Source organism: Catharus ustulatus, chromosome 3 (assembly GCF_009819885.2).
Source record: "Catharus ustulatus isolate bCatUst1 chromosome 3, bCatUst1.pri.v2, whole genome shotgun sequence".
Taxonomy (NCBI): domain Eukaryota; kingdom Metazoa; phylum Chordata; class Aves; order Passeriformes; family Turdidae; genus Catharus; species Catharus ustulatus.
In genome coordinates this window covers 90760280-90785811 of record NC_046223.1, presented here as the reverse complement: position 1 = coordinate 90785811, position 25532 = coordinate 90760280, and the positions used below count along the sequence as shown (strand labels likewise).

General features: G+C 36.6%; 1 protein-coding gene across 1 annotated transcript in view; it reads right to left on the bottom strand.

The window, feature by feature from the left end:
* EYS (eyes shut homolog) overlaps window positions 1–25532 on the bottom strand; it is an 811979-nt gene that overhangs the window by 487806 nt on the left and 298641 nt on the right. Inside the window, 4 exon segments of the mRNA XM_033053725.1 lie at window positions 14853–14966; window positions 15413–15526; window positions 16669–16782; window positions 18425–18547. Coding sequence (XP_032909616.1) covers window positions 14853–14966; window positions 15413–15526; window positions 16669–16782; window positions 18425–18547 — 465 coding nt within the window.

Genomic DNA, 25532 nt, shown 5'->3' with positions numbered 1-25532 from the left:
CCAGTAATGATGCTGACAAAAGAGGAAAAACAACATAAGTTGTTCCCTGTCTTTATGCTTATGATCTCTCTGATGCAGAATGATCCTGCTAAAGACAGCCAGCACTCTCAGATCTGGAATTCATGAAATTGCACAGCAAAAGAAGCCATATGGCTCATTGAGATTTTGCCCTGAAGTTTCCATATTTATATCACAACAGCTTGACATGAGTGAAAACCCTGCTGATTCCTAAAGTGGAATAACACAAATAAGCTTAACACATGGCTCACAATCCTAAATGGAACCCTCAGATGATCCAGTAATGCAGTACTTAATTTTATTTACCTGGAGAGGCATCTTTACCTTTACATCTGACGTTTGTGCACTTCGTTTTCTATTTATGCTCGTTCAGGAGCTCATTTATCTCTTCTTTAGCCACACCTGCCTGAGTTTCTGCACATTGGAAATAACTGTGCTTTGAGGAAATGGTCTTTTAAGACAAATCAGTGGGTTCAAGACAAATATTTTTTCCCTTCAGTTCAATCTCTAATGGGAGCTTGCAAAACAGATTTCTGAGCGAATGAAAACCAGCCTACTGAAGTTTAGAATCATTACTGTGCTACTTGAATTTTTAGTTTCTTACAAGATTATGAGCTCTATCATCTCACTGCCATTATTGACAGAGTTGTTTTCTACCTCTACATCCCAAACTTCCTCTTGCCTATTCATGAATATAGAATATAGATAAATATCTCCCTTATTTTTCTCACCCTTCAATTGCTAAAAAAAATTGTCACCATGACTACATATTTTTGTCTTTCCATGTTGTCTTTCCAGCAAAAATCAGTGTGGTCATATCCCAAGGAGAACTAATGTTCCTAAGTATTTTTCCAAATTCCTAAAGATGACTTCATAAACTTTTATTGATCAAGCTATCTGTAGAAGACATCAACCACAATATTTTTTAAATGGTTGCCATTCCACTGTGCCTGATCCACTTGAGGGATGTATCAATGAAGTTTTGCCTGTGACCCCCAGGATATCTTACTACCACCAGTGCTGGGCTTCCATAGTTTTTGCTTCTGCTGCTGGAGTGCCCTAGTTACCTTTGATATGCTCTGGGTCTCTGTTGGCATTGTCATTGGTGGCCTCATGGACAAGCAGCAAGAGTAAGCAAGCTCTGGTAATCGGCCAAATTCTGGTAATCTTTTCCCCACACACATTGAGATCTCTGACATGCAAATAAACCTCCTCAGAGATCAGGTCTGGTCACCTGGTACCATTTTTCCTCAGAGAAGTGACTTATCTGTTGTCAACCATTGCTTTATTTTAGTGGTAGAGATGAGGGTGTAGAAGTCAGGATCGGAGCTTACTTGTCCCTCCAGATAAAACCTCTCATCTGAGTAATCAGAAGGAATCCTCTTCCAGCCTTCACAGTTGTAGAGTCTCTTTCTCCCCATGCCTGAGTGTGTCCACTACTTACCCTGACCTCTTCCCATCCTGCTGCAGTGGATATCAGGCTTTCTCCCTTCAGGGAGCCTAAGGAAAACTTCTTCATTTAGTTATCACAGGTCCTGTGTAGCCTATTCTTATTGGTCAGGTCCTTCCCCTGACAGCGTGGAAACTAAACCAGGATGCGTGGTGAGGAGCTAATGCACCTTCCTCCCATGGTGTTCTGCAAACAGGAACATGAATCTTGCTCAAGGTAGCTCCTTAGAAGGTAATGAATTACAGTGAAATTTGTGCAGATTTGAAAATACACCAAAACTATTTCCTGACAAAAAATAGATTTCTTCCCCTTTTTAGGGAATTAGGGAAAAACAAATTGCTTCTTTCATTCTAACTATAGTAAAGTGAAATAGCACAAATAAAAAAAAATTAAATTAACCTGACATTTATAAAGAATGGTAAATTAAAATATGGCCATAAAGTAGTTTACCAAATGAGGCTAAAGCATGTGGAATGATGTTAGTTGCTATTAATATTACAATATATATTTTAGTGCCTTATTTCTAACAATATTCAACACCCTTTAATTAGATAGTCAATGTCTTTTTCCTCCTGCCCATCTTTCATGCATATCATTACATGAAAACTATTTTCTTAAGCCGCACATTACAATACAGAGTGTGATAAAAGGTATCTATTCTATCACCATCTGTTGAGGGTGGGGGCAGTGATCCTTATCTCCATGGGAGATATTCTGCTAATGGGCCATCCATTGAAACCAGGCAGGGCATTGTTCTTTATCTTTTCACAACCCATCCTTCCTCCAGCCAGTCATTTTCTGCTCATGGCCCATTGAGTCCCACTGTGTGACTGATAAAATTACTGCATCCCATTGGAAGTTGCTCCAGCCAGGGGGAAGAGCCCAACATTTCTTACCAAGATAAAAACAGAGGATTTGGGACACTAAGGTAGCCCCTTTCTCCACTGGATTCCAGAGGAAAACCAGATTTCTCCGCATCATCACTGGAACTTTAGAGGGAAACTGCACTTTCTACAGGAGCACTGCTCCAACTGAATCACATCTGTCACTGCAGGAGGATGCAGCCACCATTTAATGGGACTGCTACCAACACCCTGCCTGACAGGGTGTCAGGCTGTACTCTGACTTTGTCAGGGTTTGGAGTTTGTTTTTTTGTAGTACTGTATTTCTATTTTAATTTCCCTAGTAAAGAACTGTTATTCCTAATTCCCATCCTTTTGCCTGAAAGCTGCTTGATTTCAAAATTATAATAATTTGGAAGGAGGGGGTTTACATTCTCCATTTCAAAGAGAAGCTCCTGCCTTTCTTATCAGACTGAAACAGCAACTTTTCATTCTTTGTCCATATATAAGCCGTACCTGATTATAAGCCACACTTCAGATTCGGACCAAAATTTTAGCCAAAATGGTGCGGCTTATAATTGTGAAATTACTGTAATTTTTAACTATCAGTGTTGAGACCTAATAAGTTAAAAGACTATTCCCTTACTCAAACAATCACAACAGTTGATATTATCCTGAAACATTTCCGTAAAGTAATTAATTATTAATGATCTCCTATAAAAGAATTAAAAAATCAAATTGGATGAGTTAATGTGCACTTTTTTTTTGAAAAATGCATATTTCCACAAAGATTAGGGTTAGATAGGACTAGGTTGGATAGTACTAGGCAGATGGTTGCACACTTACAATGGTGCAAGGTTCACTTGTTGCTGTTGCTCTTATATCAGCATTTTTTTCACAAAGCTGATAAAAAAGATGTATGATTAAGGATATATCAAACAGCAAACAGGTTATAGGTTGAATTTTTAAAATAAAAATGGCTCAATCAGAAAATGGTTTTTATGTTTTAAGCATTTTCTCTCTCCTTTAAACATTTGTTAAATAATTTCTTTAAAAATATTTTTGTGTAAATATGACTTTGTACATTTTTGTACATTTGTATATTTTGTACATTTGTATATTTTTTGTACATTTTTGTACAAATTGTTTTGCCATAGCTGATTGATTTCAATACAGCTATTTTATGTTAAACATGAAACTTCTCAGTTGATCTGAAAAGTTTCTGAAATTACAGGTCTGTGATTGTTGACAGAAAGGAATGCTGTGCTAGGAAAACAGTTTATAAACTGACATGTCAGAATTTTAAAATTCAGAGTAAAAAGGTAATGTTCAATAAACAGTTAAATGACAAAAAAGAGAATATCCAACTGATGAAATGTGAAAAAATTGATCACAGAAATTCATTAATTATTTAATAACTCAGTTAATCTTTACAACTGTGCTTATTTCCTTTAGACAGAGTTGACCTTTTTGCTAGTTCAATTCTTGGCTAGATTTTATTGATTGCAATAATAGATTGTCTTTAATGGGCAACTAAAAGCCTCTCTATTAGAATAAACCGGAACAAACCTCAAAAGTATAAACATAAATGATTATATTAAACAGTCAGCTGAAGGACAATTTCCTTTACAGTTGCACAATATATTGCATTAAGTATTATATGAATTTATCTAAATATAAGCATATATTAATAGCATATAGTATGCCTCTCTATTAGCATACTATATATCAAACAATGAATAATTTATTTGGAAAATACTGTTTTTCTTCTTGTTGTTTCAGAGTAAGAAGCATATTGCATATTTAGAAATCTCATTCCACTGATGTTAATGAGTTTCCTTTTCTATTGTATTTATTTATAATACTTCTAAAGTAGAATTTCTAAATACCATAAATGAACACTGAAAATAGATTTTATTTTGCTGAAAAAGACTGTCTTTTTAAGGTTTTTACTAAAAGTCAAAAGCCTAATTTATAAAAATGACATAGAAAATAAAATGCCTGAAATAAATTTCTATTTCTTTTTATGAAACTATTGCTATTTGTTTTATTTGCTCAGCATAAATGTGTACATGAAATGTTTTGATGTGTAGTACTCAAGTCTCCTGTAATCAGAAGTGACATCTCTTCAACATTGCTATTCTTTAGGAAAAGAATCTAATAAATAAAACATTTGCTACTAACATTTTAAGGAATTAAATTTGACAACAGTTTTCAAATTCAGCATTTTGCTGTAAAAGTATGGCTTGCAAAATGCATCTCATTTCAGACTGATGGTACAATTATGACAATACAGTGAAAATAAAATATCTACCAGAAAAACAAGTGTGTCGTTTGGACAGCAATTTCCTAAATTATAACATGTAGTCTGGTAATGGTGTTAAATATGCATTCATGAGGACAAGAAATTCAAGAACTAGCAAGCAGGTAGCAGCACCAACACTGTGGTTTTGTGATCATAACATCACTGCAACAGGATTGTTTCAGTCTTTTTTAACTTACCTTTTAACAACAGAGCTGAAAGACTCTTCTAACATTGAAATTAATCACTTTTCCAAGATGAATTAGGTAAACTTAATTCTTTACAATAGTGTACAAAGGCAATATAAAGTTACATAAAGACATGCCTGCCCACTCCCCCCCTCGCCCAATCTACATGCAACTTACTGTTTTTCCCAAGATTATCATTTGAAGTGAGTGGAAAAAACAATTTTGATTCAAAAGTGATTTGATCACTTCAGAGAAATATGTGCTTTTGTTTCCATCACCTTTACACAGCTCAGTAGCTCTTACTCCTAAAGACTTTCACAGACTTACCATAAAATCCCAGGAACATTAATGAGCAAAAAGTTAGATACCTATTGTTTCAGTTCCTTGCAACTGTAAATATTGTCTTAATATTAAAGATAAAATTGTCTCCATTAAAAGTTCAAAATTTTGAGCTTAGATGTATCTTTTAGCTTGCCATTATTTTAAAAACTGCCTGCTTATCTTGATCTGCTATGGGATATAAGGAAAGAAAATATCTCCACAGCTCAGATGATTAAAGACTACTAAAAGTACAGTAATTTCACGAATACAAGTCACACAGAGTATAAACTGCACTTCCGGTGCGTCGACAACGTTGATGTCTTTGTCAATAAAAAAGTTGCACCTGAATATTAGCCGCACTTTAGTTCGTAGCGAGGATCCGTGAGCAACTTTCACAAATTTGCCAATTAGTAACAGAATCGCGACATAGCGGGGTTTACTGGCTCGGGGCAGGGCCAGGCAGGCTCGGCCGGCTCATGGTTGCTGACGGGGCCGGGTGGCCCAGCTCGGCGCTACGGCTCGGCGGGGCCGCTCGGGGCCGGCCAGGCGGTACTGCCGCTACCACCGCCAGGCTTGCTCGCCCCCCCACTCCCGTCTGCACTGCCGCCGCCGCGTTTGCTTGCCCTGGCCAGCACCGCTGCCCCCGCGCTGCTGGGCTCCTCCACGCTGCTGGCCCCGGTTCTGCTGGGCTCCCCTGCGCTGCTAGCCCCGGTTCTGCTGGGCTTCCCCATGCCGCTGGGCTTCCCCGCGCTGCTGGTCCGGGCTCTGCCGCCCTCCCTGCCCCGTGCTGCTGGTCTGGGCTCTGCCGCCCACCCCCTGCACCACTGGCCCTGCCTCTGCCAGGCTTTCCCACCTCTGCCGGGGCCAGCCGGGCTCCAGTTTGGCTTGGGGCTGCCGCGGGCTCTCACTTCCGTGTTGGCAGCTTTTAGAATATTGCTAATATATTAGCCGCCCCAGAGTACTAGCCACACTTCTGGGTTTCCACCAAAATTTTGGTGAAAATGGTGCAGCTTGTATTCGTGAAATTACTGTAAACAAAAACATAGTAGTATCCTGGAAGTGGGTAGGAAATAGAAAAATAATTGAAGCGTGCATATTTTTACATTACTTGAAATTAAGCTGAGTATTATAATATTTTAAAAACAAAACAAGTCTTTTCTTACACTTCAGGTTTATAACAAATCTATTTTTTCTTTGGAATACAAATTCTACTTTCCATTAAAGGAATTGCTTTGACATTCTGTGTATAAACAGCAGAAAGGCATTTTCTCTGAAATCCATACTAATTGAAAATCATATACTTATTTTTGTTTTTTGGGTTTTTTTAAGAAATGATATCTGAAGAAAAAAAAATACTTAGCACTTTTCAAGTAAAAATGCATTTCCTTAATTATATATGATAATGCAGAGCATGCACCAGTGCTAAAATAGAATTTGAGAAAGACCCACATCACAAATTTTAAAATAAAGATCACACAGAGGTGTCTATATTAGTGCTCCATACCTGTATAAATTTCTGTAAAAAATAGAAGAAAGCAGAAGTTGAATATATTATTTAGGTACAGTTTTTTTCTTCAAAATATGAAAGTTTATAATGAACAAAGAATGAAGATATATCTGTATCCCCATCTCTGTGTTTCACATTTTACATAAAAGCATGCTTCAAAAAACTCTCTCAGAAACCAAAAGAAGAATTCTACAATGGAAAACAGTTAACAAAATTTATTTCAGACACAAGTATATGGGAATGCTTTTCTTTTCATTCTTTATTTTATCTGCAACAACATTCAACTGAAATTAATATTATGTGTGGAAAGCTTAGAGAAAACTTGCATCAAACTTAGATTTTCCCTATGGCCTAGGACCTGTGGGTCTCAATAATGAGTTGCAACAATAGCTGCCTTTAGTTCTCGTCATCAAAGTTATCTTTGTTCCAAGACCACACTTTATTTTCTTAAGCTATGAGTGATTAGAGAGATATTGTTTATAGCATTTGATACTAAAATTATAATTTTATTACTTTTATTTTTTGCATTGGCAGATGACCCAATGCCATAAATAGGCTTATTATGTAGAAAAATAAAGCTAAAAACTATTGCATCAGTAGACAAAAGAAACCCTTCTGAAATCTGGTTAACTTTTCTTTGAGCAGCAGCAATGCCTTCATAGTTTGCAGGGCAGCCTTGGAAAAGGTAACCATGTTTTAAGTCTTTAAAAATGTTGGTTTGCACATACTTTCTGAATAACTAAGGACTAGATTTCCATTTGCAATTAATAGAACTTGTATCATTGCCGTAACTTAAATCTGCTTCCTGAATAGAGGATCTTGTACACCATTCTGACAGAAAGACTGATGAAATTCAAACCCCTTATTGGTTGTAGGTGACTGGATTTACACGAGGTATTCCCAGATCACTCATGGCTGTAAAGGCTTAGGAAATTTTTCTTGTGGATCAAGATGTGTTCCAAGATGCAAACTAAAAGCAGAATTGAAACTGCAGTTGCCTCATTGGGTCTGTTATGGACAGAGTTAAGAAAACACGTTTTTTAGAGAAGCCTTTTTGTTCTCAGCACTGTTCTGAAAGGCCACAGCTCTCCTACAGACTTTGGCATACCTGCCAGACTTTTGTGGATATCTAACATACCCAAAAGCACCTAAACAGGCACTAGAAATTGCTAGGAAAAAGACTTTCTCTCTGAATTGTTTAATTTTGGAGACAGAAGCAGATGAGAGTATTCATCTAGATGGCAGCTTTTAGGAGCAATACATATCCCAATAGAAATACCAGAAAAAAGTTCCAAAGTCCTGCAGTGACTTCATATATGAGCCAACAGCAAGTCCCAGCTCTGATTTCCATTTAGCCATTACATATCCCTTATTGTTCAGAGGCAATGCATGTTTTCTAGGTAATATAACCCAAATATGTCCCCTCCGCCTCTCTTCCCTCAAAAAGCTCCTATGTGATGCAAAATGCCTTTCATATGGCTGTGCATCAGTTTCATTTTTCCAGAAATAAAATTTTATTTGGCTGTTCAGTGTCAAGAGAATGGCAAAACAAGATAAAATCTGATGTTGAACCAAATATAGTGGTTTATGGTCTAACACTGAGTTATACAAGAAAGAGACAGAGGTCTTGCAAACCTGCCTGTCTGAGCAGGGCTTGGCACAGGAAAGACTGAGGCTTGGCCTATGAGCACTGGAAAAGTAATTGCTCCATTATCTCTACTCTAGCTTTTTGCCTTCATGAACACTTACATTTCTAACTTGTTATTGGTACTATAATTAGCTGTTCCCATAATAGAGTGTCCTGTGATGAAATCTTCATTATTACTTTTGTTTCTCAATAGACTTAAGCATTCTTTTTCTGCTGAGTTGCGTTTCCTTACTAGTTTACTTTCTTTTGCAGCATGTTTGATGGTCAATTACCATTTTTGCTTTGATCTTAATTGCAACACATTTGGAGACGTGTCATTAAGGTTGCAAGAAACAAGTAGACATTTCCTCTGAAGTGGATTTCAATTTTCCTCTACCATTGCATATCTTCAATTTAAAAGGTCATACCTATTAGCAACATCTAGACAAAATACATACAGTGCATTTTTTTTAATGAGTCATATCAATAATTTGTATCAAATAATAGAAGTTTTTGTTCCATTTATTAAAAACAAGTTATTAAACAACTGGTGGTTTTTCTCCTTTTTTCTTTTTTCTGAGGAAAAAAAATCATGCCAACTCTCATAGGACTATCACATATCCAATATACAGTTTCTAATTGAAACTAGAATTTTAATGCTTTTTTACTTCCTGAGCTTTCTTTGGGAACAACAGATTACTGGCTCAGTCCATGTGCCACAGAAATGATGTTAGTTATTTTCAACTTTGCCTTAAATACAAGAGTAGAAAATGGGAAAAATTTGCAGTTCTGGTGAGAGACTGCAAGATCTGTTCTTAGTTATCAATAATACCTAAGAAGGAAAAAGCAGCCTTTTAAGTCTTACTTTATCTTCTGTAAAAATGAGCGGGTCTAGAAAATGTAGTGAGATCATTCATCTTTTGCATGCTAGGAATGCTGAAAAGCAGCTTGCCTGATACAGGGACAAACTTGCTCTGCTCCATTCTCAGCAAGGACTGCTGTCTAATAATTGTGAGTAACTTCATTGTTGTGGATTAAAAAATGTTGGCATTTCAAAGCCCTGGATGGTAAGGTTCCATAAATTACTAGAACTCAACTGTTAAAATAATATTTTAACCAACCTCAGTGTTCTTACTAAACACTAAAACCACCAATAAAAACAGCATGGATGTAAATAAAGCTATAGCCTTTACTAATTGCAGTGCTTTTGAATATATTTGAATTTTTAATGGAACAACTCAGTATTTTCTGACAGAGTCATGGGAGTTTTCATTCTACCTTCCATGAAGTTGTTAGGACCCCTAAATAAGATACAGCCTCACCATATATTTCTCACTCCTTCTGCTCTCTGCCCAAGGATTTAACATCAATTCTGTAATAACTGTGATTCTGTTATAGGCTTCAATTTTAGAATCAATAACATAATAGAAAAGTTATTATCATAACTTCCCAGCTAGGATACTCAAATGGAATCAAACTCTTAATAATATTAAGAATATGAAAATATTTTATTTGTCTCACACCCAAATCAAGTTTATCTTCCTTCTTTCCTTCCTTCTCTGTGTTCCAGTTGCTTATCAGCAGGGAGTGCAACAGCTTCACTCTGTTTCTGAAGAACTTCAGAATGTCCACTGACACAAAATGTCTGATACAAATGACTATCACTGTTGTACCCCAGCTATGATAGAAAACAGGTGGAAGTGAAGACATTTCTAAAATTCATATTTGCAGGTACTGATGTATTACAACCAAGTAGAAGCAACTATACCAGACATATTAAGTCTTAAACACAAAGAACATCACAGTGCAATATATGTAAGTGGCAGCACAGCCATTTCAGCTTTAGAGCACAAGGTGTGATAATGGCTTGTATTACACAGGTTAGTGGCAGAACTGTTGGCTGCTGAAAGCCAAGAGAGACAGAGAACTGGACTTTTACAAGTGGATCGTCATGTTTGATTAACAGAATATGTTCACAAACACATACAGTATTTATGGCATAGATAACTATTATAAATGGCAAAAGCATATTATACAGACCTAAATGCTATACATTTTTCTCTGTTTAACTTCAGTCACAGCACAGGTTCAGTCAGGCTCAGTAACTCCTAGGATTTTTGCAAGTATGCACAGGAATTTCTTTCTCTAACCAGGTTAATAACATAATATGGCATAGATTTTCTTCTGTTAATCAAATCTTGAGCTTCTCCAAATCAAGGTCAAAAGAATTATGATAAAAAAGGTGGACAGATAGTACCCTTAAGCTGTTAGTCTGTACTTTTGGGAAGTCAGAAGTAGTAATTTCAGTGGCAAAAATTCCAATGAAATACCAGAATTTATAAAAAGGTCATGACCTACATGGGAGGAAATCTAGTCTCAGGGCAACAGTGATAGAGAGGAATGCATTAGTTTTGCTACACTAGTAGCATCAGAAGATATAATTCTCCAGTGCTGTCTATCAACTTTATGAAAATTGTATTTTCTAAAGAAGAAATGGTGTCCACAGGAGAAGTAAAACTTCATTCACATAACAGACTCGTAAAGCTAATTTTCACAACCTGGACTAAAGACATTTGAAGAAAAATCTAGATATATATCACTGCCCAAGTATAATTTTTTTAAAGCCTTTGATGTTTTCCATTACTCTGTGCAAGTCAATTGAATGAGTTAAAATATTTTTCCTAAGTAGACAAATCTGGGCTTTTAAAAATCCGAACAAAGAAACCCACTGCTCCTCCCAAGAAAAATACAAGAAACTGTGAGTACACAGTAATGCTTCAATTAAATTTCTGATGACTTTTCATATTTATATACAACCAGTATAAAAGCTTTTAAAACATAAAAGTACCCATTCGGGATATTATAAAATTTGCCACACATAAAAATAAATAGCATCTATCCTGCTGTCAGAAGGCATGAAATGTGAAGAAAGTAAAAATTTTCTATTCCATTAAAAAAAATATGCAGAAATGAAGGGGAAGAAAAAAGATAAAATCAAAACTTTCTGGTCATAACCTTCCTTAGTCTCCTTGTAAAAATAAACAAATACAAAAGTAGTCACAGAAATAAAAATAAAAGCCAGATAAATGTATGTAAGCCAGTATCTATATATAGAATCAATTTCTAGCTTAATCTTACAGGTTGCCTTTTGAATGAATGCATCTGAATGTCGAAATCATGCTCTGAACTCCTTATTTCACATTCTTTATAGTAAAGGTCTGCTGTACATCTCCTGATCAACTGGTACATGTTCCTGATATATGTTCCTAGTAACAGCGCATACCCTTCAAGTCAGATTTTATGATGGAACAACCAAATCATTGTAGTATACTATGGAAATACATCTTCAGATTGCTTTCCAGGTAAATGACAGTGTTCATAATACAGCATTTATTGTTTTCCACTGGGAATATCAGAAGCAAGAAAATCTGTGAAAATACTCAAAACCAAAACAGGTGTTCCTACATAATTTTTGCCATTAACATCATGTATGTACTTTCTTAACTAAGTAAGTCTGTAATCTGTAATTACAGCACACAAAGCTATTCATTAAAATACCCTGAATACATCCACACAATTAGAAAACATAGTTTAACTAACCGTTATGTTGGCTTACTGTGAATCTGTTAAAGGCTACATTTACAGCAGTTTAACACTAAACAAACAGATGGTGTGAGACAGAAGTAGCATTTCCATATTAAACTAAATCTCCTTTTATTTATACCCGTATAATTCTAGGCAAAAACAGTATAAGAATCTGACCTTAGAAGGTGTTAAATAAAACTGTAAAGAAGTAAATAGCCTCAAACATCCTCTACCAAAAATATTATCATATAATGGAATTATAGAATAATTTAGATTGGACCTAAATGACATCATCAAGTCCAGTCTCTGACCAATCACTACCTTGTCAATTAAACCACAGCACCAAGTGCCACGTCCAATCTTTTTTTGAACACCTCCTAGGATGGCAATGCTGGTACTTCCCTGGATTGTCCATTCCAATGCTTAATCACCCTTTCAGTGAAGAAATCCTTCCTGGTGTTAAACCTGAACCTTCCCTGGTTCAGTTTGAGGCCACGCCCTCTTGTCCGGTTGTTGCCTGCTTGGGAGAAGAGGGCAACCCCCACCTTGGTACAATCTCCTTACAGGAAGTTGTAGAGAGCAATAAGGTCACCCCTGAGCCTTCTCCTCTGCAAGCTAAGCGACCCCCGCTCCCTCAGACACTCCTAATACGACTTACACTCCAAAATCTTCACAGGCTCTTTTGCCCTCATCTGCACATGCTCCAGCCCCTCAATGTCCTTCCTGCAGTGAGGGCCCAGAACTGCACGCGGGATTTGAAGTGTGGCCTCACCAGGGCTGAGTATGGAGGGAAAATCACTGCCCTGCTCCTGCTGGCCACACTATTGCTGCTATAGGCCAGGATGTCACTGGCCTTCTTGGCCACCTGGGCACACACTGGCTCATGTTCGAACTCTGCCAACCCCAGATTCTTTTCTGCTGGGCAGCTTTCCAGCCACTCTGCCCACAGCCTGTAGGGATGAATAGGGTTGCTCTGACTGAAGCGTAGGACCCTTCACTTTGTCTTATTGAACCTCTCATTGAAGTTCATACTGCTGACCTTGGCCCACTGAACCAGCCTGTCCTGATCCCTCGGCAGACCCATCCTAACTTCCCACAGATCAGCAATCCTATCCAACTTGGTTCACCTGCAAAGAGGTTGAGGGTGCCCTTTGGCCCTTCACATAGATCATTGACAGAGATATTAAACAAGACTGGACCCAATATTGAGTTCCTGGGGACCCCCACTGGTTCAGCCATCATATGGATGTGACTCTGTTCACCACCACGCTCTGAGCATGGCCTTCCAGCCAGTTCTCCACCCGGTGAAGAGTGCTCCTGTCTTAACCATGGATTATCAGCTTCTCCAGGAATATGCTGTTGGAGACAGCATCAGAGGCTTTGATGAAATACAGGTAGACAACAGACACAGCCTTCCTGTCACCCACCAGGTGCGTCACCTGGTCATAAAAGGAGATGAGATTGGTCAAGCAGGACCTGTCTATCCTAAACCCACAAGTCTGGGCCTGATCCCCTGGTTGTCCTGTATATGTCATGTGATCACACTCAATCTTTTCCATAACCAGGTGCCATTTCCATAACCAGGTGCCATTTCTATAACCAGGTGCTGAGGCCCGGCTGACAAACCTGTAGTTTCCTGAATCCTCCTTCCAACCCATCCTTAGAATGGGCATCACACTGGTCAACCTCCAGCCATCTTCCCAGCTGGCCAGAACTGATGACAAATGATGGAGTGTTTTGGTGAGCTCTTCTGGCAGCTCCTTAATACCCTCAGGTGGATCCCATCTGGCCTCACGGACTTGTGTCACAGTGGTACAGCAGGCCATTAACTACTTGCTCCTATAATGTTCTCAGAGGATCTCAGTTACATTTTGTGAGTCTTGCCAGCAGGGCTTACCTCTTCCATTGAGCATATGAAATATTGCTAGTCTCTTGAAGGTTGACTACAGAAAGGTTTACTCTCTGAATTTTTAATTACTTACTTAAATATCTAAATTAATATCAAAGTCTACTGGAAATCTGGTTCCTTTTGTAAGACATACTTAAGAGATTAGTATTTCTAACCATGTACTGGAAATTATTTTACATCTTCCTGCACAGAGGAAGATACTGCAGTAGTCTTTTACTTGTTATTGTACTGGATTTTATTCAGTAGAACATAAATTAAAACTAACAAAAAAGACAAACTAAATTTTTGACCATTAATTAAAATAATAAGAACAAACATGAGTGTTTGTTCATGAGCTCATGAATAATGAATTTTATTCAACCTTCTTCCCTAAAGGGGAAAATTCCTGCTGTCTCAACATACCAGGAAAATTGCCTTTTAATGATTGTTCTGGAATCCTAAGTAAGTATCATTATATTGAACTGCTGGAGTAAAAATGTGTTTATATTTAATTTATAAATCAATAGGTGCTTTCAATTGAGATTATCACTTGAACTAGATTTTCTCAAAAACACCATACAATTTGTTACTTTAAATTAATTAGCAGTAAGTGTTTAAAATTTAACTGCAAAATTTCTAGGAAAAAGGTCACAACAAGTTTTGCAATTTAAGCATATTTCATTTAAAAGCACAAAGAGAAATAATCACGCAGTTTCTGGATTCCAAGATAGCTATAAATTGGTTTTTTAAAATGATTAAATAATGTAGACAATGCCAATAAAATTAGAGAGAAAACTGTGCAGAAAATCAACCAATCTTTGTGATGGCAGATTAATGGCTATATGCTCCTATTATCTATGTAAGCAATTTTATTCTGTTAACAAACTGATTTTAAAGTACCAATTTTGTTTAATGAAGAAATACACCTAGCAGATGTATAAACAATGTTCCCTTCACCTTACTTGCAGCTGAAGGCATATATGGCTGGTCACATTGAAAGCTTTGTTTGAGAAAGTGAAGGACTACTAACACTGTAGGAAGACTGAAATGCATTTAGACAAGCGACAGAAATACCTTCTAAAGTTAATTATGTTTACTTTCCCATCTCCCTTGGCGTTCATTACCTTTAAACGGAGCCACACATTGGCAGAAAAAATTACCAGGTTGGTCAATGCAGGTGGCTCCATTCTTGCAGGGAAATGAAGCACACTCATCTATATCTGTTTCACATCTTGCACCTTTGAAAAGATGAAAGTTTTGAACACTTACCAAAAAATCAGCTGCCAGTTTCTAATTCTTTTTTACCACAAAAATCTCAAGCAACTTGTGAAGATAAGCTAACATACATCAGCCAAATAAACAGCCACACTACTGATATGAGCATCCATTTTGTTCTTATAACCACAAATACAAACCAACAATTCTGAGTTGCTAAATGGTAACTAGTCTTCCTTATATATGCAAGCTTTGAAGGCCTTTTTAAATGCGACCAGTTTATCTTGTGCTATGTAGTTTACAGATGCGGTCAGCATTCCGGTTTGTTGGAATGCAAATTGAACATTAGATCAGGGAAGGTAAAGAGAAATGACAGTAAAACACAAGCAAATTAGTCAATAATGTCTTAATGGATGCTTTGTGGACTACCAGGCTGTGGAAAACAAGGTTAACTACAAAAACAACTCACCAGTAAAACCAGGTAGACAGATGCATTTATAGCCACCAATAAAGTCTGCGCATGATGCATTATGAAGACATGGAGAAGACTGACATTCATTTATATTTGCTTCACAAGTTGTACCTATGAATATAGAATAAGGAAAGGCGAAAGAAGTTATGCATGGCATCTTTAGGTAAAGACCAACATTCATTTTAACTGAATATTATTCACATATCAGAATCTATTTGACACACTTTTTTGACACATTTGACACATGTTCATCTTCTGAATGTTTGTTTACTATTTTTTAAAAATATTAAAAGTACAGTCACCAAATAATTTACTAAGGCTTAAAGCAAACAGTTTTCTTATTATATAAATATAGAAGAACAGAAACAAATTACATGAAGTATAATAGACTACAGTGTCATGAGAGGAAATATTTCTTATGTTCATGATAAGGCAAAAGATATACTCCCAAAAAAATGTGAAAAAGAAATCTATTATAGACAAGAAGAAAATTCCAATCTAGACTATAAAATATCCACGTAACTACTCAAAGTACAAAAATACTTTATTGCTAATATTTTTCAGTGAACCAAATTCTTTATAATTTGAAGAATAAATGAAAAAATTGCATCAATTACATGATTTGGGAAGTTAAAAGCATTTAAAGAAATAAAAATGCAAGTGATAATTTTTCTGAATATATGAGTGGTAGAAATGTACTACTTTGCACTGGGACATTTGAATTATGATTGATTTGTATTTTAATCATCAAATATCCATATTTTAAAAATGGTGCTTTAAAAAGAAAATGGATATTCTTAAAATTCCTGATCTAAGCTGAAAGCATAGCTGCAGCTATTAATGCATCCACTTATCAAAGCAATTAAATTTTTCATATAAATTGTGTAAATATGCCAAAACCAAAACCTTTACCACACAATTGGATTTTTTTTTCTCAATTTGACAAGATTATCTCAATTAAAAATATTTTAAAAGCTTGCAGAAAACAGTATCTCCTATTTGCAGAATTTCACTGAACCTCACAGATCCATTTTCAACTGCCAAGATACCAATTGGCAGAAAGCACCTAGCTCCATGCCATCATGAAAACAAAATAGGTAATTTAGTCAAGATCTGCTTCTTCTAACTGACATGTTTATGACCTCAGATCATACCCATATATGAATATATGCATCTCATCTGATATGTTTAAAAAATGGTGTAAAACTCCGTGGAGGTTTACAAAGTTATTGTCCTGTGGGGTTTTTTAATACCTTCAAATCCATCCTGACAGATGCAACTAAAGGCATTCAGGTGATCAACACAAGTAGCTCCATTGTGACAAGGGTCACTAAGACACTCATCCACTTCAATCTCACAGTTATGACCTGGAAACAAGTGAAGGATTCATTTCATTAGGAACAAGCCACTGGTGAATCATCAGTGCAGGCAGCAACAACAAAATGAAATCACTGAGCTTAGGTACAAGGAGCTTTTACCAATGAGCCATACATTGTCTTCGGGGAATTCATTTCTTGTTGATTAAAGGAAAAAGCAGAATTTAATGTTCAGCAACGATTTTCTAGAGTCCTTTACAGATGTACTAAAAAACTTGCATTTTTCATATTTTAAGGGCAAGAAAGCCTTGAGTTTTCCTGAAACATCACAAGTGTAAATATGGTTTCCAAGAAAAAAAAAAATTACAATCTTTCTCTATCATATTATTTTTTCATTGTTTATTAATTTTGGGGTTTGTTTTAAGGATCTCTATGTGAAATATTGGGAAATGCTTTAATTATGGACAAATATTTTCATATCTTGTAAAAAATAGACATCAGGAAAGTTAGATATTTGCATGTATTTGTAAATATGCAGAGGAAAAAAGTTGATGCTGATTTCTAGTTGTGAATGATGTGTCTAATATTTTTTTCTGGCATCAAATACATTGTTATCAATGTTTCAAGACAGATAAAGCTCCTGATTGCTTCTGAGGAATTTTGAGAGTTTTAATTGACCACAGAAAAAATATAAAAATGCCGATCCACTGTTATGTAGATATAACAATTTAAACAAATTTTTCAATAAAAAAGATCTCACCAAGGATTACCACAAGTAACATCATACAAATTTAATTTATATTTTAATAATAATAATAATAATAATAATAATAATAATAAAAACCAGTCATAGAAACAGGAGAAAGCATTTCATTGTATTAAAGAAACAAATACTATAGCTCTTAAATTACAGATTATTTAATCTCAATCAATGCCTATGTAAGGATGCCGAACAGCAAGTTAAGAGGTGTGCAGTCTTCTCAAGACGTCAATTCCTATGGTTGTCTGTGTCCTCCCTGTCTACTGAGGGAGATTTTATGTCATCTTATTCCTGCTTTTGGAGCCCTGTCAAAGTCCCTGGAGTTAGACAGGATGGATCTGGGTAGCATGGCTGATCTGCCACTCAGGGAATTCCTACTGCCCTTGATTATTTCACCATGTAGTTGATCAAAAATACCTGTATATGTATCTAGAAGGAATGGGTTTTTGACACTGCCATCTGATAATACCATGTCAGTAAGCTGACATAGCCAAACTAATTTTAATCTAGTCAGTCTAATGGCAATGGCCTGCAGGGTAGATGCAAATATGAGTAGTTAAACCTACCCAGGATCTTGGACGTATGTTTGGCAGTTGAGACGCTTGTTACTGCAGCCTCATTATTACAGAGAGCACAAAGAAGATAAATTGAGGCCAACTTGCATATGACTGGGAGTTCAAATCACATCAGTGTAAGACAGACACCATGTCTAAAATAGTATAAAGAGTAATTGGAGTGGAAATAGCCCCTTGTAGCCAGTATTTTTTACACCTGAATACTTTTACTCAGCCAAGTACTTTTGTGTGCCAGGAAACAAAAGTTTGTTTCTGTCTGAATCAGAGGCACACTACTAAAATATCTGTTGCTGCTTTTGAACAAACTTATTTTCTCTGACTGACTGACACATGTTAAAGAACACTTCTGCGAACTCACCTATAAAGCCAGGTGCACAGAAGCAAAGATAGCCGCCCACAATGTCTTTACAGATGCTGGAGGCTCCACATGGTTGTGATAGGCAGGCAGAAACATCTGCTTCACATAACTCACCAGTAAAACCTATTGGAAAACAGAGTAACAGAAGACTTAGGAAATTTATTACATTTAGTCTGAGAAAACAGACAAACGATAGACCAATTAAATGTGTAGTATTCTTATGTTTTAAAATCCTATTTAGGATAGGGTAAAATATTCCAGTTTCCTTGAATGTTTCAGTTTCATATACAAAACAACTCTGAATGGAACAAAGTTATAATGATAAAGTAAATGATAAAGCTGTACTTCAAATTATAATAAAAACCATTAAAATACAATAGGCATCAAGGAAATAATTTTCATTGATGAAAGCACTTTTATTTTTGAACATTCACAGTAAATAATTGCAAGTAAATATTCCTTGTATGGCCCCCTTTTTTTCAAACCAAATAAATATATGTAACTAAATGATATGAAGCAGTTAAAAAATCAATCCATGTGTGTGGAGCTAGTATCCAAATGCTGAGTATAAATGCAAAGTTTCATATTTTAGACATTTTGGTTTAGTCATAAAAACTTAGGCACCTAATGCATAAGAAGTACAGATTTCTGGTCTTCTATTAGCTGGGCACTTAAAAATTTTCTAAATATTTTTAGTGCAACAAAGATCAAAATAGACTGGAACAATTTATTATAATTTAATGAGTGCAGCATGAAAAGCCACTAAAGACTTAAACCAGAGATTTGGTTCAGTGGGTTAAATATAATGAATTCCAATGTCTTACAAACTTAGATACCAAATCTAACTGAAGATCTGAGTTTCACATTTAATTAAAAAATAAATTTATAAAGTAATGCCATGCTTCAGAAGCATAGGTATTGTCACTATAGATTCCAGTGTGCCGTTGAGTTGCCCCATATCTGACATTGTGTTAGTCAAAGTTTTAGTCAAAAAGGAAGATTCTTTGGTCAAAGGTGTTCAAATAAATCTGTATTCCTACCATATACCATGATAGGTTTAAAAACTAAACATAACCTTGCTTTAATAGTGTTTATTAAGTGCAGTTTAGCATAATAAATAATTACAAAATTTCAAAAGTTCAGCACTGCTCGGACATAATCTTTAAACCAAAGGAAATATAAACATTATTCTTAAGGCATGACTGAAGACCTCCTGGTCTGGAAGATTTTTAAACTTTTGAACATCTTGTTACATGAGGGAAGAGAGCAGCTTTTGACCATCAGGGTAAATTGCTGGAACATGCTGCACTTTACAAATTCTGGCTTGTTGAACAACGCTTTGAGGCATAAATACAAGGCAATGAATATTAAAACTGCCTTACACATGGAGTCATTTTCATTTCTAAATCAGTAGATGCAGAACAGTGACTTTAAGCTATGTTTCAATTCCATCCTAGAACACCATCTGTGCAACACTTTTGCACAGATGAAGTTTTCCTCTTTGTTGATTGCCATTAAGAATTTGAGTCTCTCATTTTGCCTTTGTAAATATCTTTAAACATCTGCATAATGAAGTACTACATAAACCTAATATAAAAAATTATGATAAAGAAATAAAATTGAAACATTGATCAATGAAGATAACAGCTATGCACAGATATAGCTATAGCTGTTGCATGTAAGACTTTCATCTAAGTGGAGATAATGAATGTAGAAAAGCCAACATGTTTTTTTCCTTGATGAAATAAAAATAATTATTCATAATAATTTTACAGATTTGAAATAAAGGTCTTAACCTATGTATCCTTTTATTTCTCTGTTTTGAATTAATTCTCGAAGTATTACAGCCTGGATTATTGGGCTTTGAGCAATCTGATCTACTTAAAGAAGTCACTATACTAAGTTAGAACTAAGAAGAACAAAGGGTATTATTAAACATCTTGTTATGTATAAAGTTTCTCATCAAAACAGATTCAGTTGCAGTACTTAAGAATTTACTATTTCCTACAAAAAGAAATGGGCACATTTTGATTTTTTTTTTTGTTACAGATATCCAAAAGATACTTCATAAATTTAGATAAGGAAAATTTAGCAACAGAATATTTAACTTTTTTTTTAAATACCACATTTACATTCTTGAGACATTTCATTTTGACAAAGCCAAATGCCTCATGACAAAAGTGATTTTTACTAGTCAGACTGTGACACTTAAACTCTCCAGGGAGATCACTGAATTGTGATCAATTCTGACATAGTCCAGCCACACAGTGATTTATGGCAATTTCACTACATGGCTGCTTATATTCTGGATGGCAGGTACATCTGAAACTATTAACTGAAACTTCACATTAAGGGTTATTGTCAGAGCCAGCATGATTTGATGTGCATTCATCCACTCTTATTGAACAAATACTGCTTCTGGGGAAAAGGTTTTATGGTTCCTGTTAAAATTACATCTGAGAAAAACTTAAACAGACTGAAAGAAAGAAATGCCAGAATTTTGAAAATTAATGCAAAACCTGGACAATATTTTCATTTTCATTAGTAGTCTTATATAATGGGGTGCCAATTTCTCCTTATTTGTACTGAATGTGATAATAATTCTATATGAAACATTTAATTAATTTGATTTTTGGAATAGAGTAGTTGCAATTGTTTTTGTCATTTTACACCTATCTTAATGAAATTCTGCTTTTGCTTGGGTCCTCTGGAATTTCAAATACAAAAATTGTACTTACTGAAAAAATTATACAACATGCAAAAATTGTAAAACGTATGCAACTAATAATAGCAGTGTTGAACAAAATAGAGAAATGGTCATAAAAAGGAAAAATCATCACCGTGGCATGTGTATTGGGTTTGCTTGGCCAGGTTTTGGTAGCCAGGGAAAAAGAGAGCAAGAACAAGAGGAACAGCTCTGCAGACACCAAGGTCAGTGCAGAAGGAGGGGCAGGAGGTGCTCCAGGTGCCAGAGCTGAGGTTCCCCTGCAGCCCCTGGCGCAGCCCAGGGTGAGGCAGCTGTGCCCCTGCAGCCCAGGGAGCTGCTCCACACCGGGGCAAGGTGGGTGACTGATAGGAGGCTGTGAAATCATGGGAAATGCACCCTAGAGCAGGCTGCTGGAAGGGATTTGCAGACCTGTGGACAGAGGAGCCCACTCTGGAGCAGGTTTCCTGGTAGGACTTGTGGGGAACATCACATTGGAACAGGATGTCCCTGAAGGACTGCATCCCATGGAATGGGACCCAAGTCTGAGAGGTTCATGAAGAACTGCAGCCTGTGGAAAGGACTCACACTGGAGTCCACAGACGACTGTCTCCCATGGGAGTGACCCCACACTGGAGCAGGGGAAAGACTCCTCTCAGGGAGAGGCAGCACAGCCAGCCTGGGGTGAACTGGCTGTAACCCCATTCCTATCTTCTTGTCCCACTAGGGGGTAGCAGGTAGGGCACGGGAAGGAGGGAGGGTGGGGAGAAGGTGTTTTTAAGATCTTGTTTTACTTCTCATTTTCCTGCTCTGGGTTGGATTAGTAGTAAATTCAGTTAATTTTTCTGTCAGGTCTGTTTTGCCTGTGACAGTAATGTGCAAGTGATCTTTCCCAGACCTGATCTGAACTCATAAGCCCTACCTTATATTTTCACCCCCCCATATATTTGCCAAGGAGAGAGATAAAAATCCTTTGACAGGTACCTGGCATTCAGCCAGGGTCAGCCCACCACAACATGAAAGGCAGGGGAAACAAATAATGCTCTTGCCTCAGACAGTACAAGAGGAAAGTGTTTTATTGTGACCATCTCCTCTAATAAATAGATGTGATTTCTATATTGAAGTAACCAATCACAACTACAAAAGACACAGCAGAAGATGCAATTTTCTCTGTTGTGTCCTTCTTACGTATATGGTGTCTGCAACTCAGAGAACAAAATCCATTATTCTCAGTAAAGACAATTCAAACTTCAGCAATTAGAATAGAAGAATAGCAGTTACCCTCTAAAAGTTTTAAAACTTCATGTTTGAAAAGGTAAGAGACTGAGAAATCATGGCAATGCAAGTTAAAGGAAGTCTGTTCTCTGGGGACTGTTCATTTTCACAAGCAGACTTTCTGAGCCAACAACAGCAGGAATCTGAAAAATTCAGACTGTTCTGTTCTTGTGAAAAAAATCTGATGCTTTATTTCTCAGTAAAGGTTGGGGAAGAGTCAAAATTTGTGTTTATGCACACATGTACATATAGAAAGTTTGACAAGTTGTAAGACTATTTTCACGGGTATTTAGGGTGTTTGTACAACAGCTTTTTTCCTACATATGTCAATTTGCTTGTACAATAAAAAAATAAATATTCTAAGGCAAAAGAATTTCAAGATTTGCAATTCAATTTTCTGTCATAAACTTCAAGAGTTGTAGATCTTTTGCAAAGTTTTTTCAACTAAGCGATAAGTAAAAAAAAGTAAAACTTCTAGGCTATCATGTCAGATTTTCTGATAAATAATGTTTCATTAGATATTCCTCAAAAAGCTCTACTGGAAACTGAAAAGTATTTTTGTACAATTTTGTAATTGTAATTGATTTGAATTTTGTGGTATGATTTTCTGGTTAGAAGGTGAAAATGTATTTTTTCAGCTAAGACTTCTGTGCATCATTTAAGCTTAATTCTGTCTGAAGAGGAACTTAAAAGAACAGTCAGTCCATCTTCTGCTTACCACTAACTCAATTTGGTATCAACAAATGCATGTATATTTTAAAATATTCTTGATATCCCAGAAGCACTGCCTCAGCTATATTAGGTTACTTACTGTAAAAACTAATATGGCAATGGTGGCAAGCCTATGTCCCTGACACAGACAACCAAAATGATTTCATCCAGGCTACCAATGGATTTACTCCAAGATCAATTCTGATTCAGACAGTTCCCAGGGGACAAATGTCACAGGCAGAGCTTATAGAGCCAGCATCATACCCTGCATGAGCCTGAATCTACATCCCTTTTCTGGCCCTCTTTCTGGCTTTTACTAATTAGCTACTGCTGGCCAATTTGTCCTAGTCATCTCTGTGCTAAAGCAGAAAGTCTTGGCACAGGCACATTAATTTCTCTTGACTGATATATTTGCAGGGCCTGCTCAACCCTGGAGATTAATTTTTAGCTACACATGCTTCAGTTATGCTCCAACACAGGAGAGTTAAAGGGCATTGTTATTTCCATTGCATGAATGCAGTCCATCATGGAATCACTGCATACCCAAATATGAGTTATCTCACATATTGAAAGATTTAAAAATTATCAGATTAAATTTAATCCTTTGGAAGTGGGAGAATAACTGTTCTCTAATAGTTTTGTCACTACCTGTTGAACACCAGTGCTTTTCTGATAATAATCTTCATTCACCAATGAAATCTAGCACTATGGATAGTAACATAATGTCTTGATAGAAATCTGAGTACCTGTAGCTCCATACAGAGGCACAAACCCATTGGAGCAATAAATACTAATAGACTTTGTGAGATATGTAGTGGTTACCAACTCATATTCCAGTCATATCCTGTGCTGACTCTGTATGCAGAGTATATGCCTTAATACCAAATTTTAAAGTGGTGTTTTCAGATAGCTTTAATTTAATAAATTTAATCAAATTTTATTATTCATATATGTCATATGACAGCAAAGCAAGGAGGGCACAACTCACTGACAAGCAATACAGTCCCACAGCCCCTAAGTGAGAGAAGCTGGGCAGGTCCATTGCTGATGACCAGGTCTAGCACAGCACAGGGATGACCAGACAACCTGCAGTGACAAAGCAGGCCTGAGCAGAAGCCTGGAAGTCAAAGTCAGCAAGGCAAGGTCAGATTGGCAGGAGCCTGCTGGTACATTTTGGTGCATGGCAGGGAGTTACATCACTTGCACAAGCAGAACTCTTGGACAAATGTCTGAGGGTGGAGATTTCTTTTTCAACACCAGTACGTGGCTCAATTCCATTCAACCTGTAATCTCTTGATGTGTTTCTTGCACATTGCTGCCTGGTTGCTTCCAATTTTCTATAAATTTGTTTATGACTGCTGAAGAGGATTAATCTTTGCTCGGCTGAACCTTCTTTCTTTTCCAGAACACTGCTGGAGCTTTTGCCTCTCTCCCAGATTGGTGCGATCTGCACAATCAGACACAATATTCCTAATTCAATAATCCACGCCATTGATAAGGAGGATTAATGAAGAGGACTAGTGGACCCAAAATACTTTCAGTGGTGTTCTTTTCCACACTGAATTGCTACCATTTTTAGTACTTTTTATCCCAGTGAGCTACATGTTGTTCAGTGGTAGTCTGACTGAGACAGTGTCCCCTTGGTTTCCTTATAAGAATGATGATGAACTAAGGATATATAGAATCTTCTTCCTTATCTCAAAAGTTTACTATCTCAAAAGTTTAATATCTCAAAACAGAAATTACAATGGTTTCACACATTTTGCTCTTGAGAAATTAATTTTACCTAGGGACTGTCATATTTTTTTTGGCTTCAGATGATTATAAATAGTTCAACTTCACATTTTGACAAGTATTTTTTCAAGAATTCAATTTAGACCTGACAGTTTTATACTTTACTTGTGTTCTTTTCTGTAACTTGGCTTAACCACAAGCCTGCAGCTCTGAAACTTCTCTGAATCCTTTCTAAATACCACAGCTGAAGCTGTAGCCAAAAGATTTTGCAGTATGCATTTTCATTTGAACTCTCTAGATTCTTCTGCGACTGATAAAATCATGAAGATTAATCTGGGGATACAGAAAAATGCCTGAAAAACAGCAGAGTATCAGTCGTGGCTTTGTGAGGCGAAAGTCCTGCTTATCAAACACAATTTACTTTTAGGACAAGGTAACCAACTGATGATCAAGGGAAGTCAATTGATGTAATATTTCTGGATTTCAGTAAAGCTTTTTGATACTGTCTCTCACAAAATACCCAGTGCACCACTAGATAAACCCATCATGTGATAGGTGAGCAGCTGGCTCAGGGGTTGGATGCAAAGGGTTCTAGTGAATGGAGTGTCACAGACTGGTGACCTGCTACTGGTGGGGTTCCACAGGGCTCCATCCTTTGCCCTGTGCTCAACATCTTCATAGATT